Genomic DNA, 23,011 nt, shown 5'->3' with positions numbered 1-23,011 from the left:
GTGCATCTGCCTCGGCCCAAGTCTGTGTACTGAGTTGAATGATTCTTCGGGTGCATTGCTCTGTCTCAGCATGTCCTGCTGCTATGGGCTAGGCTGATCCATTGTACAATGTGTATGCTATGGTTTTTCACCTTTCATTTGTATTTTGTTGATTGTTGCATGATTTCGGCTCTGTGGTTGTCTAGAGTGATGAGACTGACTTTCAAAAGGTCACTTGTACAACAGCTGCCTTGGTTTGCACAGACACTCACCGTGACTGCACTTGCAAATGATCAGTTACATTTCTGGCATTTGCTCACCTTGGACCTTTTGAAATTGGGCCTTAAACATCTTGCTTTAGACATGCAAAGACTTAATTTTGGCAGTGAAGAGTTTTTTCTTCCTGAGGGGATAGCTCATTCTGTGCTTACTCAGCAACACATATTTGAGTGCCGTGATACTTGCTCTGAGCCTAAGAACTTCCTCCTTTTTTAAGACTTACTCTTGTTCTCTCTTGCAGTGCCAGCAGCTAGCATGACCAGGCTGATCCGCTCGCGTACTCACTCCTCTTCTAGTGTGGGCTCCGGGGAGAGCATCCGCAGCCGGTCTCATACTAGCAACCACGGTGAAGGCAGTGCTGGAACCCCAGAAGGAATTGATCTCCAGGATGCACCTCAAACCATGGAAGTATCCTGTTAAGCAGGAGCCCCTCTTCTCGATTCAGACAACTCCACTCGCCCCCACTGAACCCACTCGGAATCTAGCATTTCATCCAACATGGCATTAACTGTTCTCTCTAACTTGTGCATGCCCATCTGAGCTGCTACCTCCTTGGTAGTCTGTAGTTGGCATTACTTTGGTCCTTTCTGTATGCCCTGGGCATCAGAGCCTCTTTAAAACTCGTTAACATTCCGCAGTCTTAGTAAGTCAGGTTACTGTACATGCTGATACCATCTCCTGTGTGTGCTGTATATCAATCCAGATGACAGCCATTGTCTTCCCTGTTCATTTAAATATAATTTTTGTGGCTTTGTGAGGTTTAGAATTGCTTTCTAGTTGTGCTTCTGCTAAAGGACCCTTGCGGTGCAGTTGGAATGGCATCTGTGGGACATGGGAAAGCAAGACCATGATGATGTGAAGCTCCAGGCACTGGAGGCGGGTGGTAGTCCTTGGCAGAGTTGTGCCTGGAGCGCAGAACCCACCAGGAGGTCTTTGTGTTCCCAGGACTCTTGGCATGCCAAGGAGCTGTGGGGAAGATGAACGAATGGTTGGAAATACTGTCTTGGTCTCATCTCTGTATGTGTGTTAAGGAGCGTAGTGATTTCTTACTTGAGCCTCCTGAAAGGGCAAAGCAGTTAACAAGTAAATGTACACTAACCGAGGTGCACTATTCAACAGAGTACAAGGGATTAAACTATAGCAGCTGTGGCTGCCAGACTGCCTCTGCTGACCCACCTGCCTCTCCTGCGGAGGGGCCAAATGCAGTTAGCACGTAGTCACTATTCTGCCCTGGCACAGGTGAATCTTTAACATCAAACAGGCTGTGAAATGGGCACCAGTGCCCCTTGCCATATGGAGATCCCAAAATCTCCTGCACTGCCAGCTCTGCTTCCTGCTGCTGTCATCCCCAGGCAGCGTGTCTGCATGGGATCTTAAGTGAGGCTCAGGAAGCACCAGTGAATGTAAATGACTGCTGTCAGCCACACATTTGTGTGACTCAGGCCAGCAGTTGAGCAATGAATGCCTGTGTGCAGGTACTGTTTATTCTCTTCGTGGAATTCACAATTTTTCTGCCTTTTTGCATCTGGCTGGGTCACAGAGGGCAGGAGGCAAATGCCTGCTGCGTGCCAGGGTCTAGCTGTTAATGGGAGAAAAGGGATGACTGGTCAGGCTACTACAGGTCTCGAGAGACGAGCAAAACATCCTTTCTTAACAGCTGAGCAGTCCTGACTCAATGGGAGCCAGCTCCTCCGAGGGTCACACTCATGTTCTGCTCCATTTCAGGTAGGGAATGGGACTGGGAGGCTCTGCCTGAGGGGGACTTTGTACCAGTTATTAAATAAAGCTATAACTGAGTTTCATTGTTACCGTGTGTGCTTGTGTTGTTTCTCTTGGCCTGACCTAGCACTGCAGCCGGTTTTGTCAGTTGCAGTGTTTCCTCCTGTGAGAGGCCCCATGGAAGGGGCAGCATTGGCCCCCTCTTCCAAGAGGTTTCCTAGGGGCTGGGCAGGAGCAGGGTGGCACAGCATCCCCTGCAAGAGGCTGTCTGAAGGCATCAGATAACTGGCTTCTGCCAAAATGCAGAAAGAAGCTTCCAGTTTTGACAGTGAAACTAAACAAAAGGTTTGCTACAAAGCAGACACGCCGCCAAGAATTGCCTCTGAACAAAGGCAGCAAGTCCTACGAGCTGTCTTCCCGGGTGAACAGCACTCTGCGCCTGTGTGATTTACTGGTATAACACAAAGTTAACCTGTAATACCTCTGACAAGGAAGGAAAGTGCTTTGGAAAGCACTGTAAGATCTGTTTACTCTTTAGCCTGCACGCATGTAAAGCCAGGTGCAGATGGAGCAGTGCTGAGCAACTGGTCGTTTAACATAACCGTTTATCTTCTGCTTTTCAGATCCAGATTTTGCTCTTAAGTCTCAGAAGTCTGTCATCATGCGGTCACAAAGCTGTCTGGGCTTCAAGAGTGCTTACATGCTGGTCACAGCTTAGTCCTGGTCCTGCTGTCATGTCCACAGGGTGGACTCCTGCAGCTTTGTGCTTTGGACTTTCTGCAGGCCTTTGGGGAACTCTGTCACTGCAGGAAGTGAGACAAAGTGTTTTCCAGAATTGCAAACCGATTGAAAGGTTTGCAGCCGATTGAAACAGGAAAAAACGGCCAATTGCAGTAAAGTAAGTTCAAGTCTACTGAAGACAGGAGAATATGAAAGAGGTCAGTCCCTCAGATACCACACGAAATCCATCGCTGCTAAATGCAAGTGCTGAATGCAAAGCAACGTGTTCAGAAGAGTTGCGCGTGCAGCAGGGTTTTATTCCAGCTGACTACACCGAGAAGTAGCTGTGCAGACAAGTGATTCTTCCCCAAGTTCCCTTATGAAAATACAGAGACAGACCAAAAGAAAGGCAAACACAATATTAAAATGACAACGAAATGAGTTAGAGGAAATAATACCACAGCAGGGGTTGATGTGTGCTCACCAAGTGTGTTTATGATGTGCATTTCAGCAGGAGCCCTCACAGTTACAGGCTCCCATGGACCAAGGACCAGGGAGAGCAAACAGATGAGATTTTACCAATTTGAAAGAGGGCTGATTAAGAAAGAAGTTCGTTGCCATGGTGGTTCAAACGCATAAGCGAGGCAAGATTTGTAGCGAGGATTCTCATATGGAGAAAGTAAATTATTTTCACAGAAGCAAGTGCTTTTTTGATAAAAATAGAAGCATCAAAGCAAAACACAAACTGGGAACAACTATTCCCAGTTAAATAAAAGACAGGATGTTTCTTCAGGTGACAAAAGCAAGGCCAACCAAATCCAGGAGCAAAGCTTGAGCTAAGGACATGCTTCCCCTGGGCCAGGATCCCAAATCACACTGGTGCTTGGCTGAGGTGGAGGGACAGATCTGCGCAGTTCCACACCCTGTGGCACTCACAGCTCAAGCTCCCAAGCTGTGGTATTAAAAGCATGCATCGTTTTCTTCAGCAGCACGGGGTCATTCTCACTGAGCTCAGCGCAGCTGCAGGTTTCTCAGGGGTCAGCAATGGAAATATTTCTTACTGCCTTGGGCTGAGGTTTCTGTTGGGCTGCTGCTGGGTGCAACACCTTGTGCTGGCGGCTGCTGTGCATTACTCACAAAACCACCGTCCTTGTGGCTTCACTCCTGCAAGCACGGCCCTGTGGCCCCAGCGGGAGCTGTGGGCAGCCATGCTCACAGCTGGGACGTGCTCACTGCTGAAAGGCAGTGGCCTTGAATTCTCCTCCATAGGGCCAGGTGACGCTGCAGGGAGTAGCAGCCGAAAAGTGTGGTTTGGGGGGCTCAGATTTGACCAGGAATTTTGCTTGCTTTTAAGCCTGGAGGGTGCTGCAGCCCCAGGACAACAGCTGGGAATGGCCGTCTGGGCCTGGAGGCTTTCAAAACAGAGCCACAGCCAGGGTGGTGTCACTGGTGGAGGAAGTTGGACCGGGGACCTCAGTGTCTCCTTCCCACCACCACATCTGTTACTTGATTTTAACCTGCAGAGACAGCTGGGGTGGCTTGCCTTCTGTCGAACCTTTCCCTGCTGCTGGATCCAAGACTGTGAAGCCATCTCAGTCACTCCTGCCCCTGCACAGACGTGACAGGAGAGGGGCTGGGTCCTGGCACATCATGAGTCTGGAGAAACCCATGGGTTATTCTTTTTGCCTCCTTCCACCCACTCGGTCACAAGAATTAGCGTGGCCAAATGCTGCCACAGCAGTAAGACAAAGCACCACCCCCCCCCCCCCCTTGCCCACACTGGTGTTTGAGTCTGGGGGCCCCATTTTATTCACTACCACTAATTCAGGAAGATGCTAGGCAGTGCAGAGCAGGGCTTCAGGAGCTGAGCCACATTTGGGAAGGTTGGTGGGCACACCAGTGGTGCTTTGCTACCACTTCCAGGAGCAAACGAACCTTTGCTCAGCCCCACATATTTCTGCAAGCTGTTTGCTGCAGCCAGCACTGACCAAACCCGGAGCAGGGGCGTCCCAAACCCCAGGAGCAGTGTGAGGCCACATACATGGGTGTCTGCTTTAGTAATATGCTGTTCTTTTCCGTGTGCACTTCACACCAACGCAGTGGTTTACGACTGACCAGAAACATGAATAGCAGCAGGATGTTCAGCCACAGCGGCACAACCAGGGCAGTGGGGTTGGGGGGGGGGAGGGGGGACACGGGGACGGGGAGGCACAGCGGGGCCATGAGTGGCAGCACGGCACTTCCCAGCCTGGGGAGAGCTCAGCAAAGCTGCACGAGCAACCCCTGAAGCCTCTCCTTGGGGGAAATGGGGCTACTCCCCTCGTCTGGACCTAGCCAAAAAGGTGTGGAGGTGTGGGGCCATCAGTGTGGCCGCAGCACCTGGATGCGGGGTCCCTCAGCCTTGCTGTGCTCACAGGCTTTGAGGTGCCTGCTGGTGCTACAAGGGGAAGCGAGGCAGGGCAAAGGGCACCACGGGGCTGGGCTGCCCTCGCTGTCCCTTGGGATGATCCACCCAGCCATGTGCATGGAGGGAAGCAGTGTGCCAGGAGCCCTCTGCTCGGCCCAGCGACTGGAGCTCCTGCTGCCTGGTGCCAGTGTCCCTCCCTCCTGTGAAATCACAGGCCTTAGAAAACCGAGCACTTCTCCCTCCCTGCCCCAAGCCACACTCCTGTGGCAGAGTATGGGGATCAAACACTGTCATTCATCAAACAGCCCATCTTTTCATTGCAAATATCCCTGCCCTCTCCTTGACCCAAAAAAGATGCAATTTGAGAAGACAAATTCAGCCCCAAATCCCCCATACAATGGGGTTGGTTGGTTTCGGGGTGCTCTGGCAGGATGTAACCCCAAGCAGGTGCTTGCTCTCAAGGCGAGTTGCTTTTCAATGATGGTGGTTGTGTTCAAGGCAGCTGTGCAAGTGCTGGATCATCTCTTGGTCATCGTGTGGGAGCCAGGCTGTGAGTTTGGCTCCATCCATGTCCATGCTGCACGTTTGCGCCCAGAGACTGCAGCTGGACAAGGTCTCATCGTGTCTTCCCCAGGCATTTGAGTTTGTGACCACCCTCCAGCACCGAGTGCCTTGTCTCGAGGTCCAGACTTACTTTTTGGTGAATCGCTGCTGACCTCTCTGCTCCAGCCATGTAAGAGCTGGCCCAGCAGAGCCAGAGCTATTTGGGTAAACAAAGAACCACATCGGTGCCACAGCTCCTGGAGCACCACACACGGCCAAGCTGCAGCCCTGGGGGTCCTCTGGCCCAAAACCTCCGCTACTTCATGGGGCGCAGCTGGTGCCATGTCCCCCAGCCACCAGGTAGGGGATGGCTGATCCACCCAGGGCCGCAGCTCCCAGCGTAGCTTTGGCTGCAGTGGCTGACCCACACACCTGGTGGTGAAGGAGAACCCGGTGGCACCCAGGGCAATGTCTACGGTGGCTCCAGGCAGCTGCCTGAAACTGCACCTGAGGCTTTTCTCACCCCGTACCGAGCCCTCCCTGCGGGCAGTGCTGAGCAGACTGTTGGCTGAGTGAAAAACCAGAAACCTCTGCCGTGGTGCGCATGCGTCACAGGAAACACCAGCAGCCTGCTGGTGCCCAGGCAGCGCTCAGCCCCATCACCACGCACCCCGAGCAGGCAGCACAGCCAAGAGCAGCCCAGCCTCTGGCTCCAGCACAGGAAAATACCCAAACCTAGAGCAGAAGGACAAGGAGGCAGCAAACGGGACCTTCCTTGGATGAGGGAGCCCCACCACTGCAGGAGGGTCCCCCCTGTGGAGCCTCGGTGCCTTGGGGACCATGCGGGAGGCACCACCCAGCACAGCAGAGCCCAGCCGATGACTGCCCAGCCCCGATGAGTCTGGTGCGATGGTGACAGCAGCAAGCAGCAGGTAGGTGAGGGCAGCAGCGGAGCCAGGAGGCTCAGTCCATGGGTCTGGGTCATGCACAGCTTTGACTGTGCCTCACCGGGGCATGGAGCTGAAATGTTCTGCTGCAGATAGAGGGGACAATCGTAGCCCCCAGGCACTGTATGAGGACGGGCACCTTAGGGCATTGGGATGGGCACCCCCACATCCCGTGGGATTCTGGGACAGGGAAGGATGGCTGTGCGGAGTGGGTGAGCACAGCCCCGCATGGTTCTGTGGCAGCCTGGGGATGGGGGCTCTCTGGTCCCCACACAGCATGTATGCCTTGTCCCCAGGAGGGCCCCCAGCCCACCCGGCTGCAGCTGCGGGGCCCCAGATGCTACCCCGTGGGCAGGCAGTTTCCTCGAAGGCTTCCCCTGGGAGCTCAGCCCCAGCCCAGAGCTCCATGGTGCCGATGCACCCTATGGCGCTGCCCTGCCCCAGGGTGTGTGGCCATACCCCTCAGGCCCAGATCCTGACACAGCTGTGCCATGGGGCACATGGCTGCGGGTGGCCTGGTCCCTCTGCCCACAGGTGCTGCCAGGGCCAGCCCAACCCTCTCCTTCCCTTGCAGCCAGTCGTGGCCACAGATGGTGGCTGGGGACGCGTGCTGACCCCACAGGTGTAGCAAAGGATGGGGAGCCTGCCCAGCCGGGAGAAGCCGCTCAGCATCCCAATGGCAGCTGCCATCCCCACACCATCCCCGCTGCCCACGCAGGCAGGTGAGTGCTCAGCAGCCACCAGATTACCCCGGCAGGCACAGTCCTCCCAAGCACTGAGCCCCGTGTTGTTCCCCACAGCCCCGAACAGCTTCCTGGCACTGGCCCTGTGCGACTTCCCCTCTGGCACAGACGTGCCCACTGTCCTGAGGATGGGAGAGCAGGTCCACGTCCTCGCCGAGTAAGTCCCCACAGTGAGAGGGCACTGCTGGCCAGCGGTGCCAGCACCCATCCCTGTGGCCATGGGGAGCCCCTTTCCTGCACCCAGCAGCCACAGGACATCTTGTCCCCTTCCCTGCAGGGATGGGGAGTGGTGGTTGGTGGCATCCAAGGTGTCTGGCAAGGAGTGCCTCATCCCCAGCAGCTGCGTGGCCAAGGTGTGGCACAGGTAGGTGCTATCCCAGGATGGCGCCCGGCAGACACAGCTCCATGGAAGAGTTGAGGGCCCATGGGGTACAGCCAGGCCTCTCAAGCACCCAGCCCCACTGGTGTCCAGGTTCACTCTCTGGCACTGCAGCTGTGGCCAGGAAATGCCTGCCACCACGCAGCCTGTTCTGCCGTGGTATGGCAGACTCCCCCCCCCCCCCGATGGCTCCTGGGGGGGGGCTGCAGTGTCCCATAGGCACTGGGGCACCCAAAGGATGGCTCTGCCAGCTCCACCTCAGTGCTACAGGGTGGTGGTGGGAGCAGGGCTCCAGGCAGGGCCAGAGGAGGGCTGCTTTGTTGCTGCTTTCCCACTTCAGAGGAGGAGGGATTGTCCCTGAGGCCAAACCCCAGCCACTGTACCGGGGCCTGAAGTTCCATTGCTGACACTCAGCCATGAGGCAGAGCTTGGTGATGTGGTAAGGCGTGCAGGGTGTCCCAGCCCTGCATCCCCATGCCTCAGGCCGCACAAGATTGAGGCCAGATGCTGCATCCTGCAGCCCACGGGCTTTGCTGTGGGACCACCCCACCTGTCCCCATCCCCAGGGCACGAGGTGCTGCCACCCTGCTCAGGCAGCCCCATCGGCACAGCTCTGCCAACACCCACTGTCCGTCCAGGTGGCTGTACGAGGGCATCAGCCGGGAGAAGGCAGAGGAATTGCTGCTCCAACCTGGCAACCACAGTGGGTCCTTCCTGATCCGGCAGAGCCAGACCAGGAAAGGTGAGTGCACGGCCCCACGGTGTGTGCTGAAGGGCGAGGGAGGGGTGTTCAGGACAAACAGCCCCAGGCAAAGAGGGACTTTGACCAGACAGACGGGACAGGCAGTGCTGCTGGGCTGGGGCAGGGTGGCGGTGGTGACAGCTCCATCGCATGCAGGACAAAGCTGATCCCCTGAGACTCCCCCAGAGCCTGTGCACAGTGCTGTCAAGTCCTGATATCGCCTGCCCCCGCCCCACCCCAGCCCCCTTCCTCCCCCCCCCCCCCCCAGTGTACGTCAAGCGTTTCATGGCCCCTCTACTCCAGGGTGCTGAGGGCGCAAACAGGGCCCTGTGCTGTGGGGCTGCTCCTCCATTGCACCTGGTGGCAACGGCAGGCCCCGCATGGTGGTTTCCTGGTGCTGCTGCTGTTCTCTGCTTCATGCCGAGCCTCTTCCTCCACCACAGGGCCCCGAAAGAATCAACAAACAGGCTTCCTGCAGCATTTGGTTAAGCAAAAATGTGCAAAGGCTTGGCTTCAAAGATGAAACAGGGGCCCAATTCCATCCCCCCCACGAGGGAACTCTACTGAGTGCCTAGCCCTGGTGCAGGGTCAAGTCTCAGGGCAGAGCTCAGCTCAGCCCTTCTCCCAGCAGCTTTATGCTCCCTCCTTGCAGCAGCACCACCACCATCCTGGTGCCATGGCAGCTTTCGGGGGACACTGCTTGGGCTACATCCTGGAACTCTCCTCTCTCCAGGGTGGGGTGCTTGTGGTGTGGGGCTGGCACCCCATGGTAGCTGCATGTGCCCATGAGGTGCTCCCGGCCACCCCAGTTGGGTGGCAAAAATTGAGGCTGCTCCAGCCCAGGGCTGAGTGGGGTCCTGCCCTGCGGCACCCCAGCCCTGCACCCTTGCAGGCTGCTACTCTCTGTCGGTGCGGCGCACTGAGCTCACCTCATGGGACTCGGTCACACACTACCGCATCCATCGCCTGGAGAATGGCTGGCTCTACATCTCTCCGCGGCTCACATTCTCCAACCTGCACGACCTCGTGGACCACTACACAGGTAAGGGCCACCAGTCCCCGGGCCAGATGTCACCTACCAGGGCCCTGCGGGGAAGCAGGTGGGCAGTGGCTGGTCCAGCACCTCCCTGTGGGGCTGATGTGCAGGAATGTGGGCACTGCACTGATGCCACTGGCCCCTGCCCAGAGTGTGGGGAGGGTCTGTGCTGTGCCCTCAGGCAGCCCTGCTCCATGGAGAGTGTGAGGGCAGCCCCAGCCTTGGCCCAGCCCACCGTGGTGAAGAAGCCATCACTCAACTGGGACAAGATCGACAGGTAGGGTTGGCTACCAAGGTTGTGGGTTTCCCCTGTGGGGCTGGCACTGCATGCTGATGGCCCCATCTCCCCCCTGCAGTTCTGTCCTGTTGTCAGAGCCTGTGCCACCACCGGAGGAAGAGGAGGATGACTCCCCCATCAGCCTGGGCCTTCGGGAAGCCATCAGCTCCTACCTCCTCCTGACAGATGAGGAGGTACCAGAGATGGGCACTGCAGGGAAAGGGGTGAAGAACAGCTGAGGGCAGGACCCAGCTCAGCTGCAGCCCCAGGATGGGCACCCGTGCCTGGTTGCAGCCTTCACCTGCCTCAGCTGCTGTCATTCACCGCAGCTGGGTGCCCAGGGGCTGCACTCTTGGGGAGTGAGGCCCCTCCAGCACTGATGCCCAGGCACCTCAGGACAAGGCAAGGCCTCCATCCCAGCCCTGGGTTTCCTCGCTGTGGTCTGCTGAGCCCCCAGGCATCACCCCAGGCCTCTGCCTTCTGCTCCCATGGGACGCTTCCCCGACTGCTCGACAGAGAGGGCCTGCACCTGGCCGGGACGCAGCTGTGCTCACCGACAGCAACACAACTCAGGCAGGGGCACAAACCAACCTAATCAGGCCCCTCACTTCATGTACAGATTATCATTTTGTGGGTGATGGTGTCGTCTCTGCAGCACAGGGCCTGGGAGCCCCCCCCCTTTTTATCACTCTCTTCAGCCTGATGAGGAACAGAACCTGCCCCAGAGCAGAAGCAGCCAGGAGGAAACCACCCCACTTTCATCACAAGAAGCTGCTTTTTAAACCTTTAAACTGTCCATTAACCAGGATCCTGCTGGCCACACAGCAATAACTGTCTAATATCTTAATGAAAGAGCACGTCATTAACAGGTGAGAGCTGGTGACTAAATCATGAGCTGACAGCTGTAGCAGCAGTGCCACTTTCCATTGACTGCATCTGTGGGGGCTTTGCCTGTGCTGTTGCCCCTGGCCCAGATGGTTCCTGCAACACTGCTCAGGGTACATTAATCAGGCCTAGAGGTTTAAAAATGTTTATTTTAATTGATGTTCTGGGAGGTAGGGGGAGAAATTGATCCAACAAAAGGACTAGATGAGAGAAGAGTCAAAATGCAAACACTGTTGTCAAACGCTGATCTTAGCTACAACCCTTTCAGCCAGATGAAGCGGGCTGTGACCTCATTAAAAGCAGTATAAACGCATCAAAACAGAAAGACAACTGAGCCCTCATTTTGAGCAGCCCCTTATCAGTAAAGAAAGGTTTGGGGAAAGCGCCTGAAGCTTCCTCTGTGGTGAGAATTGATGTAGAAGCAATTTTGCTGCCTAGTAACCTTCTTTCCTTCCTTCTTTGAGCTCTCAGAGGTTGCTGCAGCAAGACCCCAACTATTGATACGTTTTCTACCTTTTACACACTCAAATCATCACTTAATTTTTCACATCTAATTACTTTGCTCTTGCACATCCATTGCAAATTTTACCTTTCCTTCTCTTAAGCAGCCTGTAACTTTACATGCTTGCTCAGCCTGAGCCCAAGTGCTGCCTGAGGGCAGGGGCTGCCCCCCCTCCTGGGCCCCAGTGGGGTTTATTCCTCAGCCTCCAGTCTGACCCACGGGCAGCCAAGGCTGCTGGTGACACTGGAGGAAGCTGCAGTTAAGCAGCTGCCTCTCTGCTATTTGCATTCTAGTGACTTTGTAAAAATGAAAGACGCCTAGCTCCAAAGCCTATTTAAGTCCTTCCCAAGCCCATCTGCCTCAGAGCCTTGCTTCCTTCCAGCGCCATGGCAGTTCTGCTCCCAGCCCTAGCAGCTCCTAGTCCTGCAAACACTTCTCTCCTGCTGGGAAACATAGGCACAAACCCCAGCACTGAGTAGTGTTGTGGCCAAGGCTTCATGGTGGGATCCCAACCCCGCAGCCTGCAGCACAGCACTGCAAGGGACAGACCCAAGGGCGCATGGGCAGCAGGAGCCCTGCCAGCTGCCTCAGGCTGCCAAGGCAGGCCAGGGGGAACGGGCCTGCTGCTGCAGGCTGTCCTCAGCACCCAAGGTGCTCCAACTGCTCAGTGAGTGGCTGGGCAGCTGATGCTCTCCCCTGTGTCAGGGGCATGCTGAGCCTGCAGAGATGTGGCTGTTTTGGCCAGATTAGCCGTATGGTGGACAGCACTGACCTCTTCTGAAAGTTGAAATTATGAGTGCTTAGTGACATGCAGACTGCAGCCTCTCACTGAGCCTATGCTCTGCTCCTCCCCATCCTCCACAAAACAATTTCATAGAATCATTAGGTTGGAAAAGACTTCCAAGATCAACTGGTCCAACCATCCTCCTACCACCACTCTCACCCCCTAAACCATGTCCCTAAGCACCAGGTCCAACCTTTCCTTAAACACCCCCAGGGACGGTGACACCACCACCTACCTCCCTGGGCAATCCGTCCCAGTGCCTGACTGCTCTTTCTGAGAAGAAATGTCTCCTCATTTCCAACCTAAACCTCCCCCATCACAACTTGAGGCCGTTCCCTCTGGTCCTATCGCTAGTTACCTGTGAGAAGAGGCCGACCCCCAGCTCCCCACACCTTCCTTTCAGGTATTTGTAGAGAGCAATGAGGTCTCCCCTGAGCCTCCTCCAGACCAAACACCCCCAGTTCCCTCAGCCGCTCCTCACAGGACTTGTGCTCCAGGCCCTTCACCACCTTCGTAGCCCTTCTCTGGACATGTTCCAGGGCCTCGATGTCCTTCTTGTAGTGAGGGGCCCAAGGCTGAACACAGCACTCGAGGTGCGGCCTCACCAGAGCAGAGTACAGGGGGGGACGATCACCTCCCTGGCCCTGCTGGCTGCACTATTCCTGACACAAGCCAGGATGCTGCTGGCCTTGTTGGCCACCTGGGCACACTGCTGGCTCACGTTGAGGCAAGCATCGACCAACGCCCCCAGATCCTTTTACTCTGCACCACTTTCGAGCCACTCTGCCCCAAGCCTGTAGCATTGCATGGGGTTGTTGTGGCCAAAGTGCAGGAATTGGCACTTAGCCATGTTGAATCTCATCCCATTGGCCTCTGCCCATTAACCCATCCTGTCCAGCTCCCTCTAAGCATCTCCTCTTTCTGCAGAACCATGGCCACCAAGCCTTTGCTGAGATGAAAGGGACTTCTGAAGGTATTTGAATGAGCTGCACAATAATCAAAGTATCTCCTTTTGGGCCCCTGTTCAGAGGACACAGCTATGTCTGCAGCCTAGATTCAGTGTGGCTCTCAACAGCCAATACTCTTGCCACTCTAAGGCATAGAAAAGCAGCACTTTGGGAGCAGGTTCTGTTCCAATGACCCTTGTGACAGCACACATACTCAATCCACCTAACAACCAACTGCTCAGAAGTCTTCAGCAGTACATACAGCAGTACATACAACCCTGCCTCTACCCCAGAGGCCAGCATACCCAGGTCCCTAAGCATGGGAAACAGGCACCCACACTGTCCTTAAACTTGGCATATTTTTAATACTCACAGGCATTGTTTAGCCATTACCGATGCAAAAACTCTATCCCTTCCCCCTTATTTATTTATTTTTTTTTAAATCTAGTTTTCAGAAGCTCTGCTACTATTACCCAAGCACTCATTATTTGGAAGACTTCCTCTTAGGTTTGCAGTTTTGCTGTCTGCATGTATGGTCTAATGAGGAAAAAATGTATTGCTTTCTGAGGTTTTGATTACTTATTTGAACAATACTTTATCGTGGGGAGAAGAGTGCACAGCTCTAGGTATTGTCTTCACAAGAGTGAAGATCTGTTGAAACGACAGTGCTGCAGCAGCAATGCTGCTCCAGCGTCAAATCAAGTGTGAATGAGATTCCAAGGTCTGGATGACAATCAATGGTATATCATTATAACTGGAATAGCTGATAATGTGGACAAGTAACTGTGAGAATATTCAAATGTTTGTGTATAAAATTTCTTAGACTGACAAAGCCTCAAGGTGAATCTACCCATGTGTAGGCTGATGATTTGGCAACTGTCTCCTGACATGACAGTCTACCCCAAGGAGAACCCTAACACCAAGCAAGTAAAATATAAAGCAGCTCACAGCAGAGGGCACACTTTCCCAGAAACATAGCCTGCCACTGCACACATTTCAGTACATTATTTCACACTGCTGCTCACTTAAAACATCATAGCCAAGTTTTCTAAATGTGAGCAGATTTCATTCAACCATGAAACACAAGCCTGGGTCTGCCATCAGTGGCCGGTTTCTCTGGGCTTCACAAGCCAGGCTCCAGCAGAACAGTACCTGCTGGCTTTACAATCTTGGAGCTCTATTGGAAGCTTGTTTCAAGAATGAAGTTATGCAGACTGGCTCGTTAGGACAAAGGAACAAACTTTCCTCGTGTTTATCATCACTCCCTTGTACAGCAAAGACTCGGCTTTTCCACTAAGCTTGTTGCTGCTGCTGGCCTTCAGTTTGACTGGTAGCTTTCAGGATTAGTCACAGGTGCTACATAACCATTCCCTTCCAGCTCAACCCTCCCAAGTCTACCTGAAACACCTGCTAGCCCACTGCTTAAGGGGCAACATCTCCACCTCAAAATAGTACTGAAATTATGCCTGAGTCTTTTGTGAAATAAATCACTAAAGAGATGAGCCAGGTGCCTCTCATTGACACTGCAAAATGTTCTGCAGCATCTCTGGTGGGCTCTGTCATTGAAATATATATATATATATCTCTACATAGTGTTCAATTTCTTTTTTTTTTTTTTTATTTGTGACTAAAATATAAGCTCCCCTTCTAAAACAGTATAACACAGAGTATACCTATTAGGAATATCTATGAGACAGATCTGGAAAACAATCACTGATACTTTGAGAACAGTTAAGATCTCCATTCTGGTCTAACTACTGTACCTATGTTTCAATGTGAAGTGTACACAAAAGTCCAAAATTATTTTAGTGAATAATCATTAATTGAAACAAAGACTTTACTAAGACTTAACCAACAAAAACCTATTTATTTATTCCAAACACCAAGGTACAGTTTTCAAGTTTTGCAAATATTGCTCCAAAGCAAAATTTTATATACAGCGCCCTCAGTTCTAATAGTGCATTAACAAAGACAAATATACTTATGTATCCACAGTGCAATGTTTGCTCATTTCATCAAGGCTCCATGTTGCATTCACTTACCAGTGATTTAAAGAAATATAAAAAAGTGACTTGCCAGACCAAACAGTTGGTCCAGACTAAGAAATAACAATGTGGAAACTTGCAAAAACAAGACAAAAATGAATCCAGGCAAAGTACATTAAAGAATCTTTCCTGAACATGAAAAATGCTAGTCTATTTTAAATAAATATTTTCAGTCTTTACCTGCAAGAACTTAATTCTCTAGCTCTACTAAGGAAAACAAGTCTCCAGTATTTGTCATTTCACTCAACCATCAGAACTGTCTCTTCTTCCAAACCTTAAGTATTGCCCTGAGCAAAAAAAAAAAAAAAAAAACAAAAAAAACAAAAAAAAACCCAACAAAACACACAGCAGAAGTAAAAACCTAAAATGAGCACACAAAAAGCAATTGCTCGGAAAGAAGTCCCACTCTGGAGAAGTGTCTGCTCAGGAACTGACTTGTCTTCACACCCTCAAACTGCAAGCACAGCTGGCTTAGTAGCAGCTATGTTCTTCTCAGACTCCTGGTGGAAGCGCTTGCTTTGAATCTCAACCAGGGAACACCCTTCTGGTCATTCTAACCTGAAAAAAAAACCCAAACCTTCACAGTTGTTTGGAGTCCTCCTCCAATGCTGTTCTGGTTGTTTGGTTAATGTTGCCTGGTCTAGAGCTACACACAGCATTTATAAATTGAGGTGTCATTAACAGGAGAGAGAGAGTACAACATTGGTATCATCTTCAGAGATCGAAGTGCTACTTAAATATCATGTAAGCTTTATTCCAACTGTGTTACAGAAAAATAATTTGTTTTTCTGCTGTACATATGTTGTATTCACTATATACCAACTACAAAACTGTGAGACAAATTATTCCCTGAAATGACTCCTGGCACAAAAGCCTTAGTTACTACTAGAGAAGCCTAATTATTGTTTTCTGAAGGAACTGATTAAAATATTCACTGTGTAGATACTGTTAACTTAAAATTTCCAATATTATTGTAGGAATTTACATAGTTAGTCATTATTCTTTGCAGTATACAAATGTTACAGGCTCATATCCAAGATTAATAAATTGTATAATTACGGGCCTTCCAATGACAACTGTTCTTTGATTTTACCCTTCGGTGGTACCATCACACACAAAAATCAAGATAAATCCAGATTTTTCAGGACACCCTCTCAATGCAAAAACAGCTTACCATTTTCAACAGTGAACTTAATTCGGCAACGTTAGGGAAGGAAAGCTGAAGTCGCAGCCATTATTTATGGAGCTATGATCTGCAGTTGAAAGGCTCTTAACATTTCAAATACTTACAACACATCAATGTTTCAAAAAGTACTGTATAATATAACTTGAACTTAAGCAGCATTTTCACCTTGCTCTGACAAAATAATACAAACCAGAAAATTAAAACGTAAGGTAGAAAAAGGGACTTTGTGAACATACACTGTTAACATAATAACCCACTCACTGTCTGTGAGGACAGTACCTCATGCATAGATCTTGAGGCTTTATTTACACAAATATAAAATAAACTGATTCCCAAAACCACACATTCATAGTAAGTCTTTACAATGAACACGTTCAGAGTATTGAAAAAATCTACATTTCAAAATATAACCGGAATGGCAATTATTAACAAATGGGTAGAAAACTACATAATGTCCATTACAGACCTTGCTCAAGTCTGGAACTCCAAGCACATCCCCAGTCTTTTCTCGGCAGTATCTTATACTGCCACAAGGGTGTGGGTGTCCTGCTAGCATTAGCTCGGGAGGCACGGTATGGCCATGTTGAAGAGTTCAAGAATGCACAAACACACAACGTTAAGGGGTTTCCCCAGTACCAAGTCACGTGAGAGTGACAGGATAAATATGGAAAACAATCATTTATTCTGAAAGTAAGTGCAATCCACCTGTGACCTTCTGCTACATTATTTAACATAATAGACGGGGAGAGTTAGGCCACTGTTACTTGCAAACTTCCACGTAACAATTTATAGTTAAGAGCAGGACATTCATACTTACTAAGTCTGAAAACTGTTATAACATTTCCTAGTGATTAAATACTGTGTGCTATTATGCATAAACCAGAAGGAATAAAACATGACACAAGTCACTTAAACTATGCAAAGTTATTTACAACCTCTGTCAACTAAACATTTTTGGCTCTTAGAACTCTGTTCTTCAGTGGCACAATTTTTAGTCAATTTAATTATGAAAAAAGTCTACCGTTTCAATGAACAAGTTGTAAGGAGTGAAAATTTGAGTATAATTTATCAACAAACACACAACCTTTGAAGACAACAGTATTAACCTCTTCCATATTGTTATAATTGCCTAATAAACCCAAAATTATGAGATAAAATTAACCTTTTTTTGCTGTTCTTTGAACAGCAGTTCTTCACAAATCCCTGAAGTCAATCTGCATCACATGCAACCAGCATGCTAATTTCATTTAAATACACAGAGCTGTTCACATCAGATGCTCCAACTTCACTCAATAACAGTCTCCAATACTTTCTAGTCTCATGATGAGCAGCAAAGTGCAATCTGTTGCACTTTGCCTAGGTCCGTTATAAGCTGCTTTATACAATGTTTGAGTTGTGGGAGTCGAGCTAGTGGTTCCGGTGGCTCCAGCTCTCCTGTATAATCCAGCCAACTCTCCAAAACTGCAAAGAGAAACAAAACTGTCACCATTTCAGTTCTCAGCAAATAGACCATCTTAAGCCACAAAGCAAGTTCTTTAAATTATCAATCATTACAAATAGCTTTTGATACAACGTGACAAAATAATTCACATTTAAAGGAAGTTAAGAAAAAACAGAGGTTCCCAGGAAAAAAGCAGTGCAGTGAAGGAAAACTCATGACCAGACACTGTGAAATCTAGTGCTAATTTTCCTCTGACCTGTGTCCATTCCAGAGCAAGAACACTGCGGTACAGGAAGATTATACCATCAGAATAACTTAAGATCAGATCCTAAAACAACAGGACAGTAATGTAAAAAGTTTGCCATCTACACAGACAACTGGCCAGGCAATAAGAATTGGATAAAAGAAAATGGAGAGGAAACCTAAAAGAATAAACAGCAGACTACTACACAAAGAAAACAAATTCAAAACAAATTCCTCTTCTAAGCTTCTCAGTGTGAAATGCAAACTAGACATACAACTGACTGAGACCTCAGGCGACGATGTAATACGGCCAGAAAAAGGGCTGTTGCATTGAACTAAGATGCATGAGGAGGATGGGGCAATATCAAAGGAGATGAACCTCTGCTAATTTCCTTGGCCACGCGGAAGACAGAAGACATCTGTTAAGAGAACAAGTAGTGGATGTTGCCACTAACAAGATCACAGTCTAGTTTAATGCAAGGGCAGTGTCTGCAGAAGAACTGCTAGGCACTAGGCAATCATCAACACATCTAGCCCTCAAGTAAGAAAATTTCTGAGCAGAGCAGTAGCACTCTGAGTAGCACTCCAGCCTAGAAGAAGATACAAAAAGCCTGACTGAACTTGAGCTTCTTCATTTATGAAAAAGGCATTGTAACTGTAGGCCTGATCTTTACTACCTGAAAGACTTCTTCAGTTGTTTAACCTCTCAGTACCTTACTGAACTACAAGAGGAGGACCTTTATAGTGTTAAAAGTTAGATTCCCAACAGCTTTGCAAGATAAGTTGCTGTTTTAATGGCTATACAATCAACAGCTAAAGTATTTTTGATTAAGATAATACAAGAAGAGCATAGTTTTCCGTAACTAGGAAAACAAATCAAGTGACGTTTAATTTACCCAGAGACCTACAGACTGGTGAGCCTCACCTCTGGGCCTGGGAAGATCATGGAACAGATCCTCCCGGAAGCAATGTCAAGGCACACGCAGGACAAGGAGGCGTTCTGAGACAGCCAGCACAGCTTCACCAAGGGCAAATTGTGTCTGACCAATCTGGTGGCCTTCTAGGATGGAGTGGCTGAATCAGTTGACAAGGGAAGACTAGCTAGAATGTCATCTACCTGGACTTGTGTAAGGCCTTTGGCACGGTCCCACATGACATCCTGATCTCCAGATTGGAGCGATGTGGATTTGGTGGGTGGACCATTCAGTGGGTAAGGAATTGGCTTGAAGGCCATACCCAGAGAGCGGTGCTCAATGGCTCCATGTCCAGGTGGAGGCTGGTGACGAGCGGTGTCCCTCAGGGGTCTGTCCCTAGGACCGGTGCTGTTTAATATCTTTATCAACGACCCAGACAGTGGGATCGAGTGCATGCTCAGCAAGTTTGCAGATGACGCCAAGCTGAGCGGTGCGGTTGATACCAAAGAAGGAAGAGATGGCATCCAAAGGGACCTGGGCAGGCTGGAGAAGGGGGCCCACGTGAACCGCATCAGGTTCAACAAGTCCAAGCGCAGGGTGCTGCACCTGGGCCGGGGCAGTCCCAGACATGAGTACAGGCTGGGAGAAGAACTCGCTGAGCAGCCCTGCAGGGAGGGACTTGGGGGTTCTGGTGGATCAAAAGCTCAACATGAGCCAGCAGCGCACACTTGCAGCCCAGAAGGCCAACTGCATCCTGGGCTGCATCAGAGAACAGCAAGGGAGGGAGGTGATTGTGCCCCTCTGAGGCCCCGCTTGGAGTCCTGCATCTAGGTCTGGAGCCCCCAGCACAAGAAGGATGAGGGCCTGTTAGAGAGGGTCCAGAGGACGGCTACAAAGTTGGTCAGCACCTCTCCTGTACAGAAAGGCTGAGAGAGCTGGGCATGCTCAGCCTGAAGAAGAGAAGGCTCCAGGGAGATCTCATTGCAGCTTTTAAATACTTAAAGTGGGCTTATTAAAAAAAAAAAAGAGCAACTTCTTGCTCGGGCAGATAAGGATAGGACAAGGGGGAATGATCTTAAACTAAAGTAGGGGAGATTTAGATTAGCGGTTAGGAGGAAATTCTTCACACTCAGAGGGTGGTGAGGCATGGGAACAGGTTGCCCAGAGAAGCTGTGGATGCCCCATGCCTGAAGGTGTTCAAGGCCAGGCTGGATGGGGCCTTGGCCAACCTGATCTAGTGGGTGGCGTCCCTGCCCATGGCAGGGGGGTTGGATTTAGATGATCTTCAAGTCCCTTCCAACCCAAGACATTCTATGATACTATGATTCTAAGTAAAGAATTTTGAAGGGATACAGAAAAATATAACAGCCCTGTGCACTCAAGAGGCCACCTGGAATAGGCTAAAACAGCCAGCAAGCCCCTGAAGAACAGTGAAGTTCAGAAGCACAGAAGTGCTAGGGAACAACAACAAAAAAAACAAAAGCAAGAAGATACGGAAGGTATTCTACTACATCATCTGATATAAATATTCAGAGATCTAACTAGATCTGTTTGTTTTTTTTTTTTAATACTTCACAATGTTATCTAGATCTTCAATTTCGTTTTAAAATCCCTGAGCACCAGGAGCATGTCTATTTTCTACTATGAAATGCAGTACTTCTGACAATGCAATGCTGATCATTTTGTAGGTCTGCAGAAGCAAAATTAAAGCCAGCATGTTTTTAACAGGCAGTATTATTTGAATAGGAAAAAATACAGTTAGCTTTTAAAACAGAAAAATGCCACCTACCATCTAGTTCCTTCTCAATGAAATCCATTCTGTGTATGACTTCATCTTGCAGAGATTCCACATGAGCTAAAAGATTAAGCTGCCACTGCAGCTGTGAGTTCACAACTCCCTCTTTGTCCTTTTCCAGTAATTTCATTTCAATAGCTTCCTCTGGAGAGACTTTCTTAGATACAGCGTCTTTTACCTAGTAGAAACACATATATCAATAATTTATTACAGTGAAATGAAATTAGTGAGAAGGACTACCTGGGTCCTTACTGTTACCCAAGGTAATGGCTCAACAAATCTTAGGTTAGTGGAGGACAGAGAGGAGAGGTCATACAGAAACGTTAAGGCAGTTTGGGCGAAATCACCTAAATAAACATGAAACACAGATGCCTTAAAAAAGACATAAAAAGTCTAATAGAACAGAGGATTAGAGAAGAAGAGTTTCAAAAGCAACATGTTTTCATAGTTATTTTGCTAAGACCTAGTCTTTGCAACTTCACAAGCACCTCATTTTAGAAATTGACCTGTATATACCTGCAGCTAGCTCCCTGACAACTTCCATTTGGAATATATTGCGCTAGGTCTGTGGATCCAGGGGAAAATTGAAAACTTTCTTACACGACAGTAACGAAAAAAAGAACAAACTGGGCTGCAGTGAGAAGGGACTGCTCCTGAACGAATCTAAACTCAATTCTACTACAACTTTCAAAGCATCTAGGAACATTACCACTTGCAAAACTTTACTACTCTGTGTCAGCAGATCCTGCTTCCAAACATTTATCATCCGTCTGAAATATGACAGGATTTAGAGAAAGGCTCCTAAAAGACTAAGGAACTAAAACACATGCCTTTCTAAGAAATGCAAAGCAATCTTAATTGATCCGACAAATTAAAAAGGAAACGAATCACTTTTTTTTTTCTCTTTTTCATGAAATAAAAACTAAACAACTTATTTGCAAAGGAAAAGGATCTGGGGGTGCTGATTGATGCTCGCCTCAACGTGAGCCAGCAGTGTGCCCAGGTGGCCAAGAAGGCCAACGGCATCCTGGCTTGTGTCAGGAATAGTGTAGCCAGCAGGGCCAGGGACGTGATCGTCCCCCCCTGTACTCTGCTCTGGTGAGGCCGCACCTCAAGTACTGTTTGGTTTTGGGCCCCTCAGTACAAGAAGGACATCAAAGCCCTGGAGCATGTCCAGAGAAGGGCTACAAAGCTGGTGAAGGGCCTGGAGCACAAGTCCTGTGAGGAGCGGCTGAGGGAGCTGGGGGTGTTTGGTCTGGAGAAGAGGAGGCTCAGGGCAGACCTCATTGCTCTCTGCAAATACCTGAAAGGAAGGTGTGGGGAGCTGGGGGTCAGCCTCTTCTCGCAGGTAACTAGCGATAGGACTAGAGGGAATGGCCTCAAGTTGTGCCAGGGGAGGTTCAGGTTGGAAATGAGGAGATATTTCTTCTCAGAAAGAGCAGTCAGGCACTGGGACGGGTTGCCCAGGGAGGTGGTGGAGTCACCGTCCCTGGGGGTGTTTAAGGAAAGGTTGGACCTGGTGCTGAGGGACATGGTTTAGGGGGTGACATTGGTGGTAGGGGGGTGGTTGGACCAGATGATCTTGGAGGGCTTTTCCAACCTTAATGATTCTATTATTTCTAAAAAGAAGTCACTATTTCCCTGAAGCTTTCTAACATTTGTCACTGTATTTCATATGACTTCACACCACAAAATAGAAGCATTTTTTTTTTTTGGAATTGAGGTATAGCAGAGGACTTCCTAAAAGTTTACTAGATCTGGTAGAGCTGAAAATGAGAACCTACTATTAATGGGAGAAAATTGGAATGCTCCAATAGGAAAAAAAACACAAAGAACTATTCAATGATTATTGTCCTTAACCATCAGTTCAGGTTCCTTTTCCTTTTTTTAAAGATACATTGCCTGAAGAACCTGGAAACAATTTACTTAATGCAACTATTAAAAGAAATGTGAGAACAAGTTGGAAATAACTAAAAGCTGTGTCAGGGGAGGTTTGGGCTGGATGTTAGGAAAAGGTTCTTCATTGAGAGGGTGGTCGGGCACTGGAACAGGCTCCCCAGGGCAGTGGTCATGGCACTGAGCCTGCCAGAGTTTAAGAAGTGTTTGAACTACACTCTCAAGACACATGGTCTGACTTTTGGGTGGTCCTGTATAGAACCAGGAGTTGGACTTTGTCTTTGTGGGTCCCTTCCAACTCAGGATATTCTATGATTCTATGAAATGGTGGAATACCAGTGTATTTGAGAGTATCTTATGTGCCTGCCCTGTTCTCTCCTTGTTCTGTTGTTAGGGTTTATCTTTAGTGTCTAAACCATAGAAAAGTAAGGAGCAATGAATTGCTAGAAGACCACAATGCACATTCCACATACTGTACAGATGATTTAGAGCCCAGAAATCATCTTCAATTTGCTTTATTTTTTTTTATTATTTTTTTAAAAAATGAAATGGTAGAGATAAACACTTCTATTATTTTGACTTGCTCTCACCACCTAAGTTTA

General features: G+C 49.4%; 3 protein-coding genes across 12 annotated transcripts in view; 2 read left to right on the top strand and 1 right to left on the bottom strand.

Moving 5' to 3' along the window:
- The window catches only part of NDRG3 (NDRG family member 3), a 60,540-nt gene extending 58,474 nt beyond the window's left edge, over positions 1-2,066 (top strand). For all 4 annotated transcript variants that reach the window (XM_083801286.1, XM_083801284.1, XM_083801287.1 and 1 more), the window contains one exon: positions 500-2,066. In XM_083801286.1, coding sequence (XP_083657412.1) covers positions 500-678 — 179 coding nt within the window. In that variant the 3' untranslated portion in view covers positions 679-2,066. The remainder of the gene's footprint in view (positions 1-499) is intronic.
- A 3,826-nt stretch (positions 2,067-5,892) lies between these two features.
- SLA2 (Src like adaptor 2) lies at positions 5,893-10,985 on the top strand. 2 transcript variants are annotated; one of them, XM_083801289.1, is made up of 8 exons: positions 5,898-6,579; positions 7,169-7,316; positions 7,395-7,494; positions 7,615-7,701; positions 8,355-8,458; positions 9,351-9,500; positions 9,645-9,771; positions 9,851-10,985. In XM_083801289.1, the coding sequence occupies exons 2-8, from the start codon at positions 7,229-7,231 to the stop codon at positions 10,008-10,010; spliced, it is 816 nt and encodes a 271-aa protein (XP_083657415.1). In that variant the 5' UTR covers positions 5,898-6,579; positions 7,169-7,228; the 3' UTR covers positions 10,011-10,985. The 2 variants fall into 2 exon arrangements, with proteins under 2 accessions (XP_083657414.1, XP_083657415.1); XM_083801288.1 differs by having other exon boundaries at positions 5,893-6,579; positions 7,169-7,494.
- A 3,745-nt stretch (positions 10,986-14,730) lies between these two features.
- Positions 14,731-23,011, bottom strand: part of PHF20 (PHD finger protein 20) — a 77,064-nt gene continuing 68,783 nt past the window's right edge. For all 6 annotated transcript variants that reach the window (XM_083801278.1, XM_083801281.1, XM_083801282.1 and 3 more), the window contains 2 exons: positions 20,508-20,691; positions 14,731-17,581 (listed from right to left, as the gene is read on the bottom strand). In XM_083801278.1, coding sequence (XP_083657404.1) covers positions 17,439-17,581; positions 20,508-20,691 — 327 coding nt within the window. In that variant the 3' untranslated portion in view covers positions 14,731-17,438. The remainder of the gene's footprint in view (positions 17,582-20,507; positions 20,692-23,011) is intronic.

This window comes from Anser anser (assembly GCF_964211835.1).
Source record: "Anser anser genome assembly, chromosome: 16".
NCBI lineage: Eukaryota > Metazoa > Chordata > Aves > Anseriformes > Anatidae > Anser > Anser anser.
The sequence above is the reverse complement of the archived record's forward strand: the minus strand, read 5'-3'. Positions and strand labels throughout refer to the sequence as shown.